A 20,389-nucleotide genomic window follows, 5' to 3' on the forward strand; every position below is an offset into this window, starting at 1 on the left:
TGTTCTTATAATGCTGGAGCCAGGAAGTCCTATTGACATGACCAGTTGCAACAATTGGATAACCATAAGTCATCAGAGGTTCCCTAGTCTGTTTTCTTTTACAGTTAATCATTCACTGATATTGTTTCTGCTGTATAGCTACCTTCTTGAAGGGTAAAATTTAGATCTTGTAGTGTCTTATAGATATTGACTAAGCCAACCCGAGACTGATTTCCTGCAGCAAATGCATGAAATCTACCACTGACCTCAACCTGGCTCCAGCCACATTCTTTAACCAACCCTTTAGCTTCTATCAAATTTCTCATCATATGAGCCTCCTTCCACTTGCCCAAAGAGGTATACAAATTAGCCATTAATACATAACTTCCAGAGCTTCCAGGACTAAGGTCTAATAACTTAGCAGCTACAAGCTCTCCCAACTCAACATTGCCATGGATCCTACAAGCACTGAGCAATGGACCCCAGGCTTGAGCTTGGGCTGCTAGTGGCATTCCCTGAATTGCATCTAAAGCTAAGTCAAGCTGGCCAACTCGACCAAGAAGATCTACCAAACACATATAATGTTCTACTGTAGGAGCTATTGCAAAATCCTTTTGCATACTATTGAAGAATTTCAGTCCATGTTCTACCAATCCTGAATGGCTACAGGCCAGCAAAATACTAGTGTAAACAATGGCATCTGGCATTATCCCTTCTGCAGTTGTCATTTTGTGAAAGAGGCTAATTGCCTCATTTCCCATCCCATGGTTTGCATAACTATTTATCATGGAAGTCCAAACAGTTAAATCTTTATCTGTCACCCTTTCAAATACTTCTCTTGCTTTCTTGATGCTCCCGCATTTGGAGTACATGTGTATTAGAGATGTTTGGACTTGTTGGTCTGACTCCAATCCATTTAGGAAAACGTACTCTTCAATCTCTTGCCCCATGCTGAGTGATCCCAAATCAGCACAAGCTGATAGGACCGTTGCAAGGGTTGCTCCATTTGGTCTAATATCTGTCCTTGCCATCCTTCTAAACAGATCCAGTGCTTCTACTGGATGACCTGAATGAGCGTACCCTGCAATCATTGACGTCCATGATAAAATGCTTTTTTCACTGATCAGATCAAATATCCTTTCAGCAGATGTGAGGTTGCCACATTTTGCATACATAGTAATAAGCGAGTTTTCAATAGAATCCTCTTCATCATACCCACATTTGAGCACAAGAGAATGAACAGACGAAGCTAACAAAAGCTCTCCTACCTCTATGCAACCAGAAATAAGATTCAGAAACACAACAAAGTCTCTGCCAATTCTTTGATGTTGCATTTGCTTAAATAAATAAAATGCTTCCACAGCAAGTCCAATTTTCACATAACCCCCCATAATAGCTGTCCAAGAAATTATTGACTTTTCATCCATCAAGTCAAAAACTTTCCTTGCTTCATCCATTTGGCCAAATTGGGCATACATACCCATCAGTGAGTTGGCCAGAGAGGCCTCCAAATACACAAGCCCAAGTTTGATCAAGCAACAGTGTATCGACATCCCCTGCAAATGAAATTCAGAAGAATCCAACTTGGAATAACCTGACAAAATCGAAACGAATGTGGAAGAACTTGGTTCAAAACCAAGAACCCACATTTCTTTCAAGAGGCTCAATGCCTGGTCCATCAAAGACACACGAGTGTAAGCCGAAACCATGGCATTCCACGAGATGGCACTTCTCTGAGGCATTTCATCGAACACCTGTCGTGCAGATGCAACTTCGAAGCTTTTTGAGTACGTATCGACAAGAGCAGTTTGAACAAAGGTGTCACCTTGGAACCCAAGTCTCATGACCTGCCCATGAAGCATTGTTCCATGTTGACTGGAGGCAAGGTTAGCACAGGCTTTGAGGACCATAGGGTAGGTGAAACTGTTGCCATGAACACCACAGTGTGTCATGGAATAATATATCTTCAAAGTTTCTAAGAAGAACCCATTATTGGTAGAGTCTCTAATCATCAAGTTCCATAGGTAGAGGGGCCTTTTGAAGTTAGCAAGGGATGAAAGACGCAATGACATTTAGTTTCTACTTTCTAAACATCTTTGTTTATGTTGTTTGGAGCTGTTAACAGCTTTTGAAGTCACTACCAATGCTCCAAATCTTTGTTTAGTTGTTTACTATGTTGTCAAACGAAGTTAACTTCACTTAAGTGCAAACCATAGCGACAAACTACCATGTTTGTATGTTGCTTTGAGTAAATTTACTTGCATAAGCGCGTACATGCTCTGCCCCCGCCAATTTTTCTTTTGCCCAAGATTTGTCCTTCCATAAAACATGGAGTTATAATTACAGTTATTTTTTAGGCATAAGTTTTAATTAGATAATTTTTTTCTTCTAGAATTAACCTCTTCAAGACTCATTTATATTAAAGATACTAATTTTAGACTTTTAATATATATTAGAGCGACGTAGTTGTAGTGTGTGTTTGAATACATGTTAAAAACATTGTAAATATAAATTAACGAAACCTGGAGTTAAAATTTTTTAATATTGCGATGGCAATTACGAAAATTTAGCCTGTACCACTTGTTTTCTTATTGGAATTTGCATTCTCCTCTATTCTTTTAAGAATTAATAGTATCGTGTTGAAAAAGAAAAAGAAATTGTCTGTGGATGTATAGAAACAAACCAGTATTAGTATATAGTCTGTTATTAGTGTGGTTTGTGCCATTCTCTCTTATATCTTGATTTTGTCTGGTTAAAGAAATATTAGGAAAGGGGCACGTGCTTTGACATGACCCAAAGAGCCCAAAACATTCTCCAATTATAATCACAATTTGCCATAAAAAATTACTATAAAGCCATTGGATGGTTAGACAGGAAAAAATAGTAATAGATAACAAGTTTTTTAATTCTAAATTAGAATCACTAGCAGGAGTATATAAAAATATGAACCATACATATATATATATATATATATATATATATATATCTTGAAAATATTCTATGCACTTAATATATTTGCTGCATCATGCTTGTTATCAGATAGAAAATATTCTTGAAAGGCATGTTATATTTAAATCAAGTGGATCTCAATTACAACGACAATGTATAATTTAAAATGGAAACCTTGGAAGAAATATAAATTCTACAGATTTTTTTTATATTTCCAATAGACAACTAAATTTCCTGCTGATTTCTCTTTCCTTCTATGGAACATTGAATGATTTTCAATGCATTTCTTTAATTTAGACCTTAGTTAGGAGTCAGGACATACATCTTACAAGCGTGTGAATCTAATTCAGCAGATATTTCTCCAGAAATGGATGATTGTGTTGAATGCTGCAAAATTCAAAAATAAATAGTTAAAACAATAGGTATTTTAATTGCTTAGCATTAGCATTGTAAGGAACAAAATAAGTCAAACAAAGAGAATGTTTGGTTTGAGAAAATATTCCATTTTTTACTTTAAATTAAAAAATTGGTAGCTTATTTTCATTGTTTCTTGTTCTTAAAGATTTGTATAAGGAATAATAAAAACAATAAAAAAAAGTTATTTTCACTATTTTTTCTTACAAATTTTTTAAAATAAAAAGCTTAATAAAAATGAAAAAAGAAGAAGATATAATCCAAAGCAAATGGCCCCTGAATATCTCACCACCCATAAATCCCTTGCATCAACTGAAGTTCCTGGTTTTAGGCCTATGTCAGACCAAGATGCAGTTACTGTTGCTTTGGATGAACTTCTGTTCCATAAGATCACTGCTACCTTGTTATGACTGAGAGGACCTGCCCACACCTGCAACAATTCCTTTCTTTTAAGAAGTTCTATTGAGAAATTTTACACTATAGACACAAGGTTTTTTTTTTTTTTTTTTTTACTTCAAGGATACTATTGTCTACTTAATTTTAATATGAAAAAACAATTGCACTCGAAAACTAAGGCTAGGCCAGCATCAAGTTTTGTAGTTATGTGAAAACATGAAGTAGCATAACAAAGCACTAAAAAAACAAGAAAGGAAATTACCTCCAAACCATTATTACTTGTCACCTTCTTTCCTTGAACTCCTAGTTTGTCTGCAATACCATAAGGTTATTAGTTTTAAGAAAAATGTTAAAATTAGTCCTTAGGATCGATTCTATACATCATAGTAAAATTTTATTGGAAAAAATATTTATTATACTAAACATACAAAAGTAAAATAAGTGCTATTTTTATTAATAAAAATTTACTACTACTAATCCTATTTATAAAAAATAACTACAAAAATTTTTTGGTCAAATATAAAAAATAAAGACTTATTTTACAAAAATATTAATTGCTAAGTATTTTTTACATCCTTATTTATTACAAAAGTTGTATTAACAAGATACTCACCTTTTATTTATAAAAGTAGATAAATCCATTCATTTAATATATAACATACCAATTTAATCATTTTTAATACTAAGAGTATTTTTGAAATAAAGTTTAAATTTATAACTTTAATTAATTTTTATTATTTTTGATGAATTAGATGCTTATTTTTAATAAATAAAATTGGAAATAGTAATATTATTGTATGCGAGTTCTAAGAGTTGATTTTAACAAAATCAAAGTTTTAAAAGCATTCTCTGATAAAGAGAAGATGAGAAGGTTGTTTTAGTCTGTTCCTGCCTTGGTTTACTGCAATAACTTCACTGTTGCTAAGTAGTTCCTTTGTGGTGGAATCCAATGCTCGAATGTCACAACCAATCAATAAAGGAGCCTATATATGCAAAAGAAACTTATTTAATATGCAAAATACATTTTCCTCAAGGAATTTATTACACTGCAAGTGTCTAAACATCATGCATTAATATTTTGTTTTGTTTCAAGTTACCTTAGCTAATGCCCATATGCTGAAATGGGCACGATATTCTTCTGTTGTCATGCCACCATTTCCAACTTCAAGCATGTCAGGATCTGAACACCAAAATGTGAGAATGTGAACTTTAGTTTCTTCAAGATGATATGATAAATTGGAATTATACATGGACATAAATATTTATTTGTTTAGCTATTTTGGTGAAAAATTTAATTGTTTTAAAGTATTGAGTAATATGTGAATGATAACTATTTGTCCAAGAGAACTAATTTTCATTTTTGGTCAACTAAGAGAACTAGTAATTTAGTAGAAAGTGAGAATTATTATTACCATTCCATCCTCCAGGTCCAGCATAAGAAGCCCATTTGTCATTTAGATCTACACGAGATGTCATACTATGGAGAAAGTATTATAAGTTTTCCATGTGGAAAAGGAAGAAATGAAACCATGAAACAAAATAATGCAACTATGCAAATAAAAAACAGAACTCTTTTAACTCGATTATCATTTTGATTCAAAATAAGCCTCTCCAAGAAATGCTTGTCAAGTGTTCAATAAAGCATGAATGTGATGCAAATATGGGCCAGGTTCCAAATTGATGGCGAGTTTGCAATGTTGTTGCCTTCACTTAAATGTTAACATATTGTAACCTTACAAGTTATATCTTTCATTGTGATTTAATATTCTTATTGAGGTTTCCAAACACACGCTGAGTGCAAGATTATGAAATTCCTCAAGTTAGATTCATATTATATGGACATGGAAGATAAACAGATTTATATCATATCATTCATGCTTACCTATCCCACTTATCTTGAATATCCCCTGTCGTTCTCCAACTATTTCCTACACGTTTGGCCCAAGTTGCTGGATCTTCTGATCCCCTGTGTTTGAGAAACCAATCAATAGTACAAAAAATGGACATTTTTTGGCTTCTTAGAGGAATAGAGTAGATGAAATGCTAATTATACTTTCTTCTAGGCAAAATAAATATTCCTCAATGAATTAGTTAAGTTTATCATCATATGTAAACTCTATCATGTATATGAAAAATGATCACCAATTGGGCTCACCATTCACACAAAGAGAAGAAGATTGACCTTCCAGAGTTTAACAAAGCATCCCTCATTGGTGGGTACCTGTTTGACAAAATGTATCAATATCTGGATTGTGGAAGCATGTATTCTTGTGTGCATTTGAAGGCCACTTACCTTTCTTTGGGGCTTATATTATTATTCTCACAATTATCATACTTCAAGTAGTCAACCCCCTAAATTATCATTGAAATTAGATATTAATAAAATTACATAGGATAGAGGTTGTTATAAATGCAAAATGACTTTCCAATCAATGCATGTTACCCAAGAAGCAAATGCTTTTGCATCTTGTTCTTCATGTCCTAGTGATCCAGGCATAGTGTTACTGCATGTTTGATTTCTGCAACGAAATTTTCAGTGATAAAATAAAATGGTTGAGCAATCATAGAGATACAAAGATCAAAGTTTTAAGTTTAATGTGTTATACCCAGCATCAGAATAAATCCCCAACTTTAAACCTTTGTTATGAACATAATCAGCTAGAGCCTTGATTCCAGAAGGAAATGTTGAAGCCTTGGGAACCAAATTGCCCTGCCGTCATTTAACATTAGCCAAATTTAATTATCACATAAAGGGATTTTTTTTTATATTGTTATATGCAATTCTTAGTTATACACTAAGTAGCAAATATATTTGAACACTCTCTAGGTTCTCATTTTAAACAGATAAGAAAATAATTATAAATATAAAAAATGTAACATTGTGGAAACTCTCCTCATTTCAAAGTTAGAACAAACCAGTAGAATAAATGAAGATTTACAATAGAACTATATATCATCTACTAACAAGAAGTTCATATATTCCTACTCAAATCATGCAATAATAATAAGCAGAAAATTAACTAGGTAAACTAACCATATTAGATAATACAATTTTTAATTGAATTTAATAATATAAAATAATAGTATTACCTGTGAGTCTCGGTTAAGCTCACCCCAACAATCATCTAAAAATATCAAGAAAAAAAATTATTATTTCATTTGAATTAATTTTGTACTGTTAATGACAAAAGTAATAATAATAATAATAATGCTAAATGTTCTACCTATATTGACATATTGGTAACCTAGATGAGCGAGGCCCGTTGACACCATAGCATCAGCTACAATAATGAAGAGATATAACACAAAATATATTAAGTAAAACATGTCTAGTATTATAAATAAACTAATATGAATTCCAAATTCATGTAGTATAGTTAAGTTACCTGTTTCTCGAATTAAGTCTTCGTTAATATGACAGCCAAAATGGTTCCAGCTGTTCCATCTGAATTTTATGAATAATAATTGGTCACTATATATTTATTTTCATATATTTGCAAAAAATTCATCACTGATAAATCATAGAACATTTTTTAACAAATCGATATCTCTTTATAAATGTTCTTTTATGATGACAAAAAGGCTTAAAAATTCAAAATTTTAGGCTTCCAAAGTCAAATTTTATAGTTGGCAGACATGGGCTTCAATCATGAGTTAAAAAGAAAACATATTTCTATATTAATTTTAAAATTTTTTACATTAAAAATTAATTTGATCAAAATAAAAATGAAACATTAATTATTTGATATATTAAATATCCGACGATGGCTTTAGCCAAGACTTAGCACATTAAGCCCAATCGTCCAATGTACAATGAAGTTCCATTTTTAATTCTCATTTGTTGTTAGCTTTAGCCAAATACAGCTTTTTTTAAAAAAATATATATAAATATAATTTAATGGAAATTAATAAAAAAAAAATTCATCCTGCTATTACTTCTTTTGGATAAGAAGACTGTAAACAACAGACAATAGATGTTTCCCGAGATGAAATAAAAAATAAATCAAATTTGGCAAAATGAATGAAAATGGAGAAAAAAAATTATAAGACTTAAACTATTCAAATTAGTAAATTTCCTTTTACATTTACTTGTGCTGTAACTTTATATTTTACTAATTTATCAACTAAACATCATAAACTCGTTATAAGAATTTGGCCTAAAATTTGAAGATAAGATCGTTTAGAAAAAAAAGTTATTAGATTTATATTGGCCTAGCCTAACTATAAGAAGTGGTTGAAGGGTCAATTGAAAACTCAATAATAAGTTGGAAATTCAATCATGAACCATTTAATATATGGAGGTTGCTACTGTAAGTAGCAAAGATAGTGCATTAGCTGTAACATTATGAAATAAAGCTTGGGTGGGCACTTGTATGGATGTGAGTTCTATTTCTGTAACATCACTCCTAATTTATTTTTGATGATGATTATACGATTATAGATTCTTGATTGGTGAGTGCAATAAATAAAGATGGAACAAGAACCAACCCAGTTTTGTTTTATTCAATATATAAGTGGCTTTAGGTAAAACTATTACTATCAAACATAATAACTCATCTTTAACCTTAATATAGTAATTTGTGGCTTAGATTTTAATTGATGCAATAAAGTCATCATCAATTAAGTGTCCTTGTCATTTGCCAAATGCACAATAAGTCGGTGAAGCTCAACTACTAACTAAAAATTCCAAAAACCACAACAAGATTCATAATTACATCTTAATCAATTACAAGACAAATAATGCCACCACCATGGACCTTCCATGGGAGCACTCACATCATCTTGTGCCATTCATGATTAACCAAATTGGATCTAGTGGGTGGGATATGACGGTGCCACCTAAATTGTTTATAGATTTGTGTAAAGGAATCAGATTAGGATAAGACACGATACTATTGTTTATTATTTTATTATACATTTTTTTTATTAGAATATATGTTCTAAACTTTACATACGATTTTTTAACTTTGTAATTTTAACGTGAGTAATAAGAATTTATATATAATAATTTTGTATTAAAAGTAATAAAATATTATATAATTTAATATATTAATATTTTTAATAAAAAATTATTACTTAAAAATATATACATTATCTCTCTTTCCAAATGCCTTCTCAATTTCCTTATCATCCCACTGAAGATAAGCATTCTAAAGAAAAGGTGATTACTTATAAACTATAGATCATGTGATGAGAATGAGACTACAACGGATCAATTGGACTTTCTATGATGTTATATACATACTGTGTATATATATCAGATACAATAACATACCCTTCAAGTGATTCAAATCATCTTTCAATTATTTGAGTGTGCTAATTAATTAATGCAAAAGTTAAGGGACATATATAACAAATAATAAAGAAAACAAGAAAGTTTGGTGGGGAAAAGTGAAGAAGAAAAAAAGAAAATGCTTACCCCATGGGGGGTGTTCGGCCAAGTCCATTATTAAGCAAGTTTCTCCTATGTATCTCACCAGGCAAGAACACTCCTCTGGTTCTGTCCAACAATAAACGTGCAGATGAAGAACTTGTATTATTCAATATCACAATTAGGCACAAGGCAAGCCTGGTCACCATTGATAACCCGTATCTCCAACTTGATGAATATTTCAGTGCCATGTAATATATACTATACTATAAACATATAAATGTAAAATTTTATGTGTGGGGCTATGGAAGATTCAAAAAGCTATTGAATTTTTGGATAGAAGAAAGGAGTACCAAAGGTGAAGGAGAAAAGTGACCAAGAAGTAGAAGAGAGAAGTACATGAAGCTTGGCGGTGGCTTATGATAGTGCTATTAAAAGAGTGTCATGCAATTTATTGAGCAATATTGGAAGAGTAATTTGCAATATTTATAGAGCAATATAGTTGATGTGAGGTTTGGTAACCATCTATTGTCCACTCCACTGTGTATTTCTCTACCCTGAAATCCTGTATGCATACATTGCTTTACTTTATTGGATTTGCATTTTCTCTTCCACATGTTCATCTCGTGTTAGAGAGAAAAGACAAAGACTTGTATTTAGATAAATAGTTTAATTAAAAAAATTATAAAAAAGTTTACTTATTTTATTTAAAGTATCAGATAAATATTTAATATTGTATTTTTTAAGGTTTGTTTGACACATGTTAGACAATTTTTTTATTAAAGATAAAATTAATATTTTTATTCTCTAATTTTAAGATAAGTTTTGATTTTATCTTTTAACTTTTTTTATTCACTTTAATTATTTAATTTTTACAAAAGTTTTAATAAAAAATAACTTATTTAAAACTTTTGTAAAAGTTAAAAGATTAAAATAAATAAAAAGAAAGTTAGAGAACAAAAATAAAACCTATTTTAAAGATAAATGACAGAAACTTTAATTTTGCCTTTATTTAAAAAGTCATCTTTTATCATATTGCATTTGTGCATCTAAGTTGATATTTTCATATAAATTTTCTTTGTCTACATATTTTTAAATGAATTAAACACTTTTATATAGATAGATTCTTCAAAAAATTAATATTATAGACAATATTTATAATTTTAAATATTCAAAATATTCAGCTTAAAATACATTTTAAAATAGTAAAAATAATATCAATAATATCTCTTAGCGTTTTATGAAATTCATTATCATAAAAAAGGTGAACACAAATAAAAATATACAAAATTATTAATATTATTATGGTTATACAGCAAAGTCATGGTATCTTATATTGGTCACATTAGTCATGTAATGTCAATGACTCATAGGTTTGTAACACAGAATTGATCATAAAACCCATTAAAATAAATTTAAAAAATTATGAGTTGTAAGTTTACTTTTATAAAAATAATTAAATAGTATATGATTAATTAAGCTTATTTTGAAAAAATTAATTATTTTTATTGTTTAAGTTTTTTAAAAAAAACTTTGAAAAGTAAGTGATACATGTCTTTGAAGTGTCACTAAAATAAATTTGCTTCTTCTAGTAAATCTTTTTCATACAAGAAACTAGGAATTGAAGTCTTTTTATTATACTTAAAAGTACGATTATTTATTGTCAAATTTTGATGATTTGATGAATAATATTTTATTAATAAAAAAAAATTTCTTTGCATTAAAGATAATACTTATAATTAATGAAAATTAGTTCGAGTAATAAATAGTTCGGTATCACTTAAATAAAATTTTGAATTCGAGTATTTATATATATAAATAATTTTTAATAATAGATTCATCCATTACTTCGTCCAGGTGTACGATCAGAATAAATTGAATGAGAAAAAAAAATAACATTTATAAAAGGCAGAAACAAACATTTTACACAATACTTGAAAATGCTTATCAACAACTTAAAATAATATAAGGGATTCGGAGAAAAATGCAGAAATAATAAAATATATCTTAAAATATGTGATTGATTTATAAGAATAAAATATATAATATTGTATATCTCTACGTTGCATTGATCAATCAACAATGTAATTATATTAAATATTTTATCTTTTAATTAAACAAAATTGAGACATATCTCTTAAGTTTATTTGAAACTTTGGCCGTATCCCATTGTCAAACATATGAAAACAAGAAATCAGATCAAATCTCAAGAAACAACTTCGTACCGAAATTTCAGAATCAAATGTCCATAAAATGAGTTATCATTGGAAATATAAAGATGTCTTTTTCCTGCGTATAGTACATGGTGTAATAATGAACTGTTGTTATCTTTCTTTGGACTTCTTCATGTCTTCTATAATAGAAATATTAATTTTTCACAGAAAGAATCAAGAATATAATAGCTGTATTGCAATCATGTTAACAACTATGAATTGATGCCCTTGACCTCACGCTTTAAAAGATTTTCAACAACATAAAAAAGTTTGAAAAAACGAGAAAGGTAAAAAGAATATAAATAAAAAATAGAAATCTAAACTTTAAAAAAATAAATAAAAGTCTAAGACCATGTAGCATGCATGCTCGAAAATACATTAAATCATTTGAACAAAGCAACCATTTCAAGTTCAACCTAACTATAAAAAGACAAACTATTCTTTTTACACTGAGAATTAAATTAGATTCATCCAGTTCAATAACCATTTAGATTTTCATTAATAATCAAAGTTTTTTTTTTATTAATTGAGTTATTTTTGTTCAGATTTACTTGAATTTAATCTTTTTATTTGTCAATCATTCTTTAGATAATTATTTTTTATTCCCTAAAATTTATGTTAAAGTAAAAAACGATAAATTTCTTTGTTGTTCTTTATTTAATTACAATTGAGGGCTTATTAGATATTTAACCCTAATTATGAAAATGTTCACATTAATTGAAACTACTTTAGGTAGTTTTATGATTAGAAAGTATATATGAAATTATATACATTTCCTTCTTTTTTTATAACTTTTTAGTTTTCAGATATACTTTGCTCCATCAATAATAATTGTTGTTTATTTTTGTGGAGGGAGGAGGGGGTTAACATTATTGACTAGAGTTTTATTATTATTATTATTAGAGTTATCTTTATTCATGTGTATGTGTGGAAACTTTTATTGAAAAAATATGGGTACCACAAATAAATTGTATTATATTCATATTTTACATCTATTATTTTATAGAGGATATTCTCTATGATAGTATATGTCAAATACTCACTGTGGATTAACAATAAATATTTTAAATTGTTCATATAATTATCACAGGTGAATATTTTATTAGATTTAGCAATAGATAATTCATGATGAATTAGATTATTCTTATAAAAATTAATTGAGAGATTCATATCTTCAACTAATATATATAACATCATTTTGTCATGTTAGAAAGATATTTGTTTCTCTGCATCAAGTGCAAAGTAGTTTTACTCTCAACACTTGGTTCAAATTCATCATAGATCCCAATGATGATGACTCCATGATAAAATTTCAAATGATAAGAGTGAAATGTGTGTGAAATTAAAAATTTCTGAAATAGAAGTTGTGAGATGGAAATTGAAGCATTTAATGTGTCAATTGAGTGCGTACGCGTTTAACTGAGTTGCTTGTCGTTTGGTACGTTGCATCACCATGTGTCTCAATCGTTGTTATTATTCATTTTGAAAGTGCCATTAATTAAATTAACAAAGTATAAGGGGTTATATATAGCAATGGTACGATTTGCATTAATATAAAATCATTGCACTAAACACTATATATATATATATATATATATATATATATATATATATATATATAATGATAGGTTAATATTTTTAATTTTTTTATCATCAAATTTTAGGGTTGAATTTAAATAATTATTAATAATTTTTTTCTTAAAAATAAAATATTGGTTGCACACTTATATTTTTAATATAATAAAAAAAATTTAATATTTTTTTAGTTTTAGTTATTTATCACCAGCCTTAAAGATCTATGATAATTTTTATTATCTTTTTTTACTTTCTCTCTTAATTTTATAATTTGATATGAATTATAATTTTCTATTTGAATATGATAAACTTGCCTTTCACAAACCGAGCTGAGATGTCATAGTTGTGTTAATGTTATCTCTTTTCTTACCATTTTTATCAAACTTCGTAAGCCACACATTTGAGTTATGATTATGCTGTTACGAAAAATACATTCTTTAACACATTTTTTATTATTTATTAAAATTTATTAAAAATTAAAAAATATAAAAAAAATATTAATTTAAAAATAAGAAAAAATAATTTAAAAAGTATGTGTTAAAAAGTAAATGTGCCCGTTTCTTGTAATTCTTTTTAATCGCCGTTTTATGATGCGATAAGGTTTTGCAATAAATTGACCATTTTCTGTGATAGGATTGGAATTGAATGAAGCAAGACGGAAATTTGACATATAAGGATATATTTTACATTTATTTTTAGAAAACATTCTATTTCACTTTTATATCTCCAATATAATAAATTCTTTTGAATGTTTAATTAGTTCAGCTCTAAATGTTGAATTAACAATTAATATTGTTTTAAATATTTATATAAATAAGAATAAATTTTATCTTATCTCCTCAGACTGATAAATACAAATGAAAGTATATAAGCATGCTAAAATATTCAGAAAAGTGTCAATTGATGTTTTTAGGATTGAATTTATACAATTAATAATAACATTATTTTATTAAAAATATTTATTATATTTTTGTATGTCTAATGTAATTAGTACTTGGAAAATGTGAGCAACTAAAAGTAAAACAATTATACAAAAATAAATTATTTATTATGTTAGAGTCTCTTATGCCAGTGTTCTTTGAGCTTGGTTTCAAATCTGAGGCATGGAACTAAAGCATAAGCACTTAAAGATGATTTAGGATGAACAAAGGGTAAAATATTTGCTAGCGTGTTATTGGAAATGAAATTTTTATATGGGCTAAGTATGAGGGAAAAGAGAGATTGAGGTGAGGAAAGTGGATGATACACGGTGGGATGAGAGGAGAGGCAGTGCAAAAGTTGAGGGGTGGAAGAGTTAGAAATGAAGAGAAGAGGAAGTAGATAGGTATAAGGTAGGGAGAGGATGAGGGGAGTTGAGTATGAAAGAAGATAAATGAAGGTAGGATATGCACTAGCAGCTCAAGAGTTTTTAGAGATTAAAATAAATTTAAAATGAGACTTTTTTTTATTAATAAAATAATTTGTTATTATTAGTTGAGAATTATGGTTTGTTAAATATTATTTGTAATACTAATAAAAATTTAATAATTAAATTAAAAACTATTTTTAAATTTAATTTTTTTAATTTTTAAAGATATATTAAAACTAAAAAAAATAAAAATTTAAGAATTCTAAAGCCTTTGTCTTACCTGCTGGGCCTTAGGGCGCCCCTATGAAGGTTAGAAAGAGAGTATTTGGTATGACGGAAAGTGAGAGGAGAAGGTTACATGAAGAAGACCAAAATCACTTAAGTGAATTTAGTTATTTTGAATGGTGAGGATGTTATTAATTGTGAAACAATAGGTTATTTACACAGAGGAATGGAAAAAATTGCAAAAAATCAAACAATTATACAATATTTGTCTTATGTAACATATTGGGATTATTTAGCTACTATGTTCACGAAAGTAATAACTGTAAATGGACTAGAACAGTTGGAAAAAATTCAAGTACCTAAAAGAACTAGTTATATCCGAGTAATTATGTTAGAGTTTAATCGTATAACTTCTCATCTAATGTGGTTGGGACCTTCTATGGCAAATATTGGTGCATAAACCCATTTCTTCTATATTTTCAAAGAAATAGAATTAATATATGATTTATTCAAAACGACAGGTATAATAATGAAGCATTTTTTTTTTGTATCTGATGGGTAGCGACTGATCCACCTCATGGTTGGATAAATAAATAGTGAATTTTACAAATATTGTTTTAACAAAAGTTGTTGAATAACAAAGACTTATTATGTGAAATACTGATTGTAATTGCTAGTATAAGTACTGCATCTAACATGAAACTTATGGTCGGTAGTAAAACACTTATTCTTTCGTTGAGAACTCATTTTATCTCCATTTTTTGAGATATTTTCTTACAAAATTTTGTTATAGCATCTTGGACAACCTAGCAAATAGACATCTACAGGAATTAGCTTATCCAACCATGTCCTGAACAGTACTATAAGAATTAATTAGCTTATCCAACCATGTCTCGAACAGAACTATAAGAATTAATATTGAACATCCCCCCTAATTGTACAATGTCAGGCTTGTGATTTATTATTGAGTAATCTATAATATTTTATATTTGTTAAATGTTAATTGAAGGATTATTTGGTATTGGAATATAATTAGATGGAGTTCGAAATTAAAAAAAAAAAGTGGACAGTACCGTATGAACAATGTTAAATGAACAGTAAAACTGCCTATAAACAGTGCAAATCGCGTATGAACAGTAAAAATCGTGTATATACAGTAACCGCTGACGTCATTAGTGACATCATCATGACATCATGGCTGACGTCACATACACGTACAGTACGCGTGCACAGTATTTCTGGCGTGAATAGTGCCATGAACAGTGTCCACGGCGGTGAACAGTAAATTTCAAAAAATTTCTATAAAAGGGGGCTTCACACGAAATTTTCATTCCTTTACTTCTATCAAAGGTTCTAAGGCCATATACCACCATTTTCTCTTATATTAAACCCTCCTAAACTTAAATTTCTCGCCAGATCTGAGATTTTACGTCTATTCTGAGGGATTTGAAGTAAGTTTCCTTAAGTTTGAAGCTAGATTTACCGTTCGTTTCTCTTCTTCTTCTCTTTCTCATAGAAGTTCATGATGTTCTTAGGAGAAACTCTGTTCTAAAGTCAAATCTTCGGTGAATCTTGCTATAAAACAAGTAATATTCGGTAAATCTAGTGTGAATCATCGTTCTGAGGTAAGAGGAGTTTACTTTAACCTATGAACTACGTTTTGAACGGTTTAATATGCTATTTCAAGATGTTTTGATATGATTTTGTTAGATCTATTGAATAAAAGCTATTTTCTAAGCTGTAACTACTGTTAATTGATTTAAAATGCTGAGATTTTGGCTGATCTATCTTAAACTTGCCTTAGCTAAGCTGTTAAAATAATTTTAGCAATGTGCATCATGCTGAGATATATGTCTTGCATCATTATAGAGCCAAGTTACATGTTTAGGTGGGTAGACGTGTAATGGTAAGTTCATGCTGAGCTGCTGTGCTGTGCTGTCTGGATCCAGATACCGGAATGGATCTCTCCCAAACTGGCTCGGTTCCTTTTGGATTACTTAGGCTGTGAAACCAGTTGGAAACCGTTTTCATGCTGTGCATTAGATGGGCTGGTAATGCATGGGGCTGTTGCTGTGAATAATGTTTTTGTTATATATATACGATTTTAGTTTATTTTGTAAGCTAACCCTTACATTTTTTTCTATGTCGTTGTGTGCGTGTGTACTGCGATGATCGTACGGTGGTACGTGAGCAGATGTAGTAGGTTTTGCATCTACTTCAAGGCTGATGGGCCAATGGAGAAATGTTAGAAGTTGAAGTCGAGTAATATTGCATCAAAGTCTTCTTTTTTTTCCTTATATTTTGAGGCCTCATGTAGAGGGAGCTAATAGTACAATTTTGTGTATTTTGAATATTATAAACTAAATATAATATTATGTTATTCTGTTGGATATTTGTTGTAAGAAACTTTGTTTTATTTTGAATAAGTAGTGAATTTCATACTTATATTCTCTATTATTTATTTATCTTAAATAAGTATGTGATGTTGAAACAATGTTCTCGGTTCCTTACAAAAAGGAGTCGTGACATTTTAGTGGTATCAGAGCATGGTCTAGGTAAACCTACGGGGTGAGGTTGTTAGGCGTCAGTTGTGCATATTAGACATGTGAATTTTAGTTGTGAATCATATATCATAATTTCTAATCATCAGGTTGTGAGGGAACGAGCTTGATCACCTCGGTTCTCAGACACGACAGATGTAGGAAATTTTGGTATATAATACTGGGGTGAGCTATAGGCGAGTCATGCTGCGTGAATAATAGGTTGTTAAGCTAAGTTGTAAATGATTACTGAGAAAAGTGTGTTTGCTATGTTGTGTGAAATGCTGATATGATGTTGTGCTCAGTGCTAAATTGATTAAATTGTTATGATATACTAAATATGAATATATCACTGTAAGCTGAATCTATGAATATAGCTATATGGTGGTATTACTAAATGTGTTAAACGTTAGTAATCTAAGCTAGTCTATATATTAGGATGGCTAGACCAAAAAGATCTGCTGCAAACCCTCCTCCTCCTGCTGACGTGAACTAAATGGCTCACGCCATGGAGGCTGTGGCTACTTCTTTCTGTATTGTTTGATTCTGGAGCCACGCACTCTTTTATTGCAGACATTTGTGTGAAAAACTTAGGGTTACCGTTGAGCGATCTAGGATGTGAATTGGTAGTGTCGACACCTACTTTAAGTTCAATTAAGACTTCAACGGTTTGTGTTAGGTGTCCCATAGTAATTGAGGGATGAAAGTACAAAGTAAATCTTATATGTATCCCGATGTCAAGGTTAGATGTAATCTTGTGTATGGATTGGCTAACTGCCAATCATGTGCTAATTGATTGGGCAGGAGGTGTTTAGTTTTTCCTGAGCAGTAAGGCTGTGTGGAATTGATAACTACTCGCCAAGTAGAAACATTCTTAGGTAAGGAAGTATCTTGTTTTGTTTTGTTGGGAGTTATGAATGCAGAAGTGGAGCAAAACCTTCAGTCAATACCAGTAGTATGGGAATTCCCTAAGATTTTTTCAAAGGATATTCCTAGAATACCTCCACATAGAGAGGTGGAGTTTGCTATAGATTTGATTCCTGGAACTGAGTCAGTGTCTGTACCACCTTATAGAATGGCGTCAAAAGAGTTGATGGAGCTTAAAGAGCAGATCGAGGATTTAATGCGGAAACAAATGATTAGGCCGAGTGTATTGCCTTGGGGAGCACCAATTCTTTTGGTGAAAAAGAAAGATGGAAGTTCTAGATTATGTGTTGATTATCGCAAGTTGAATAAGTTGACAATTAAGAATAAGTACCCGTTGCCACGAATCGATGATTTAATGGACCAGCTGAGAGGTGCTAAGGTATTCTCTAAGATTGATTTGAAGTCTGGGTACCATCAGATCCGAGTGAAGGATGAAGATATTCCTAAGACTGCTTTCCGCACTAGATATGGCCATTATTAGTATATAGTGATGCCCTTTAGAGTCACAAATGCTCCAGCTGTGTTTATGGACTACATGAATCGGATCTTTAGACCTTTCCTGGATCGATTTGTGATAGTCTTTATTGATGATATTTTGATTTATTTTAGTTCGTCAGAGGAACATGCAGAACATTTAAGGACTGTACTTAATGTTTTAAGGGAGAGACAGTTATATGCTAAATTGTCTAAGTGTGAGTTTTGGCTAGAGGAAGTGAAGTTCCTTGGTCATGTTATTTCAGGTAAACAAAATGCAGTTGATCCTTCCAAAGTTTAAGCGGTGTTGTAGTGGGAAAGGCCGAAGACAGCCACAGAGATTCGTAGCTTTGTGGGCCTAGCAGGTTACTACCGAAGATTTATAGAGGGATTCGCGAAGATAGCTGCACCATTAACACGGTTAACTCGCCATAATCAACCCTTTGTATGGACTGAGGAATGTGAACAAAGCTTTAATGAGTTAAAGCAGAGACTAACTTCCTCGCTGGTGTTGATTCTCCCTGATACTAGTCAACCGTTTGAGGTGTACTATGACGCTTCCCATTAGAGATTGGGATGTGTGTTGATGCAAGATAAGAGAGTGGTAGCTTATGCATCTCGCCAATTGCGAACTCATGAGTGAAATTACCCGATTCATGACCTTGAGTTAGCCGCTGTAGTCTTTGCTTTGAAGTTGTGACGGCACTATCTTTATGGAGCTCAGTTTGATGTGTATAGTGATCACAAAAGTCTGAAGTATTTATTTGATCAGCGAGAGTCAAATATAAGGCAGAGACTTTGGGTGGAATTCCTTAAGGATTATGATTTTTAGCTCCAATACCATCCAGGAAAAGCTAACGTGGTGGCCGATGCATTAAGTAGGAATGTGGTTCAGGCATTCTCCTTAAGAGTTAGTGAAACTCTTTTGGTAGAACAATTCCGAGACCTGAACATACATGTGGACTTATCACCTGAAAAGATTAGTTGTAGTCGAATTGTGGTGACTAATAATTTCTTACAGGAAATTAAAGACAAACAACTGTGAGATCCGATGTTATGTCGGATTGTATTTCTCTTAGGAACATATAAGACAAAGGGTTTTGGTAAAGATGATGATGGTATTCTCAAATGCCAAGGTCGAGTTTGTGTCCCTAGAGATACTGAATTAAAGAGAGCAATTCTAGAAGAAGGACATAAGGGTAATCTTAACATTCATCCTGGTGTTACCAAGATGTATCAAGATTTAAAGCAGATGTTTTGGTGGCCAGACATGAAGCGAGAGATAGCTGAGTTTATTAAAGCCTGTTTGACTTGCCAGAAGGCAAAAGCGGAGCACTAGAGCCCTCAAAGAGAGTTGCAGACGATGGAAATTCCAGAGTGAAAGTGGGACCATGTGACTATGGACTTTATGTCCCATCTACCTAGGACAATTAAAAATCATGATGCCGTGTAGGTCATAGTTGATAGGCAAACCAAGAGTGCGCATTTCTTGCCAATTAACATGACCTTTAGCTTGGAGAAATTAGCAGAATTATACATTAGAGAGATTGTCAGGTTACACGGAGTACCTTCTAGTATTATCTCTGATAGGGATCCTCGATTCACTTCCCAGTTTTGGCAGAGTTTCCAAGAAGCTATGGGCACACAATTGAGGTTGAGTTCTGCATATCATCTGCAGACAGATGGTCAATTTGAGCGTACTATTCAGACCTTAGAGGACTTATTGCGGACTTGTATTATAGAGCAGAAGAGTAATTGGGAGGATATGTTTCCTTTGGTAGAATTCACTTATAATAATAGTTACCATTCGAGTATAAATATGACACCATTTGAAGCTCTGTATGGCAGAAGGTGTAGAACCCCTATCTGTTGGTTCCAAGATGGAGTACATTTGATGGTTGGGCCTGAAATGCTGCAAGAAACTAAGGAGAAAGTTGAACTTATTAGAGAAAAGCTGAAAGCCACCTAGAGTCGACAG

General features: G+C 31.0%; 2 protein-coding genes across 3 annotated transcripts; both read right to left on the reverse strand.

Annotated features, from left to right (window-relative positions):
• Positions 1-24: 24 nt before the first annotated feature.
• Positions 25-2,090, reverse strand: LOC113867351 (pentatricopeptide repeat-containing protein DOT4, chloroplastic-like). Its single transcript, XM_027502621.1, has one exon. The coding sequence runs from the start codon at positions 2,049-2,051 to the stop codon at positions 105-107; it is 1,947 nt and encodes a 648-aa protein (XP_027358422.1). The 5' UTR covers positions 2,052-2,090; the 3' UTR covers positions 25-104.
• A 940-nt stretch (positions 2,091-3,030) lies between these two features.
• LOC113867112 (alpha-galactosidase-like) lies at positions 3,031-9,609 on the reverse strand. Of its 2 annotated transcripts, none has more exons than XM_027502139.1 (16): positions 9,463-9,609; positions 9,158-9,375; positions 7,125-7,183; positions 6,963-7,019; positions 6,829-6,863; positions 6,345-6,448; positions 6,182-6,257; positions 6,032-6,090; positions 5,894-5,959; positions 5,621-5,704; positions 5,151-5,215; positions 4,836-4,918; positions 4,631-4,721; positions 4,001-4,050; positions 3,632-3,772; positions 3,031-3,315 (listed from the first exon to the last, which is right to left on the reverse strand). In XM_027502139.1, exons 1-16 carry the CDS (start codon positions 9,508-9,510, stop codon positions 3,229-3,231), a joined length of 1,323 nt encoding a protein of 440 aa, XP_027357940.1. In that variant the 5' UTR covers positions 9,511-9,609; the 3' UTR covers positions 3,031-3,228. The 2 variants fall into 2 exon arrangements, with proteins under 2 accessions (XP_027357940.1, XP_027357941.1); XM_027502140.1 differs by having other exon boundaries at positions 9,158-9,370; positions 9,463-9,545.
• Between the last annotated feature and the right edge of the window lie 10,780 nt (positions 9,610-20,389).

The sequence above is a fragment of the Abrus precatorius genome, unplaced genomic scaffold (assembly GCF_003935025.1).
Source record: "Abrus precatorius isolate BTA unplaced genomic scaffold, Abrus_2018 Scaffold5, whole genome shotgun sequence".
In the NCBI taxonomy this organism is placed as follows: Eukaryota; Viridiplantae; Streptophyta; class Magnoliopsida; order Fabales; family Fabaceae; genus Abrus; species Abrus precatorius.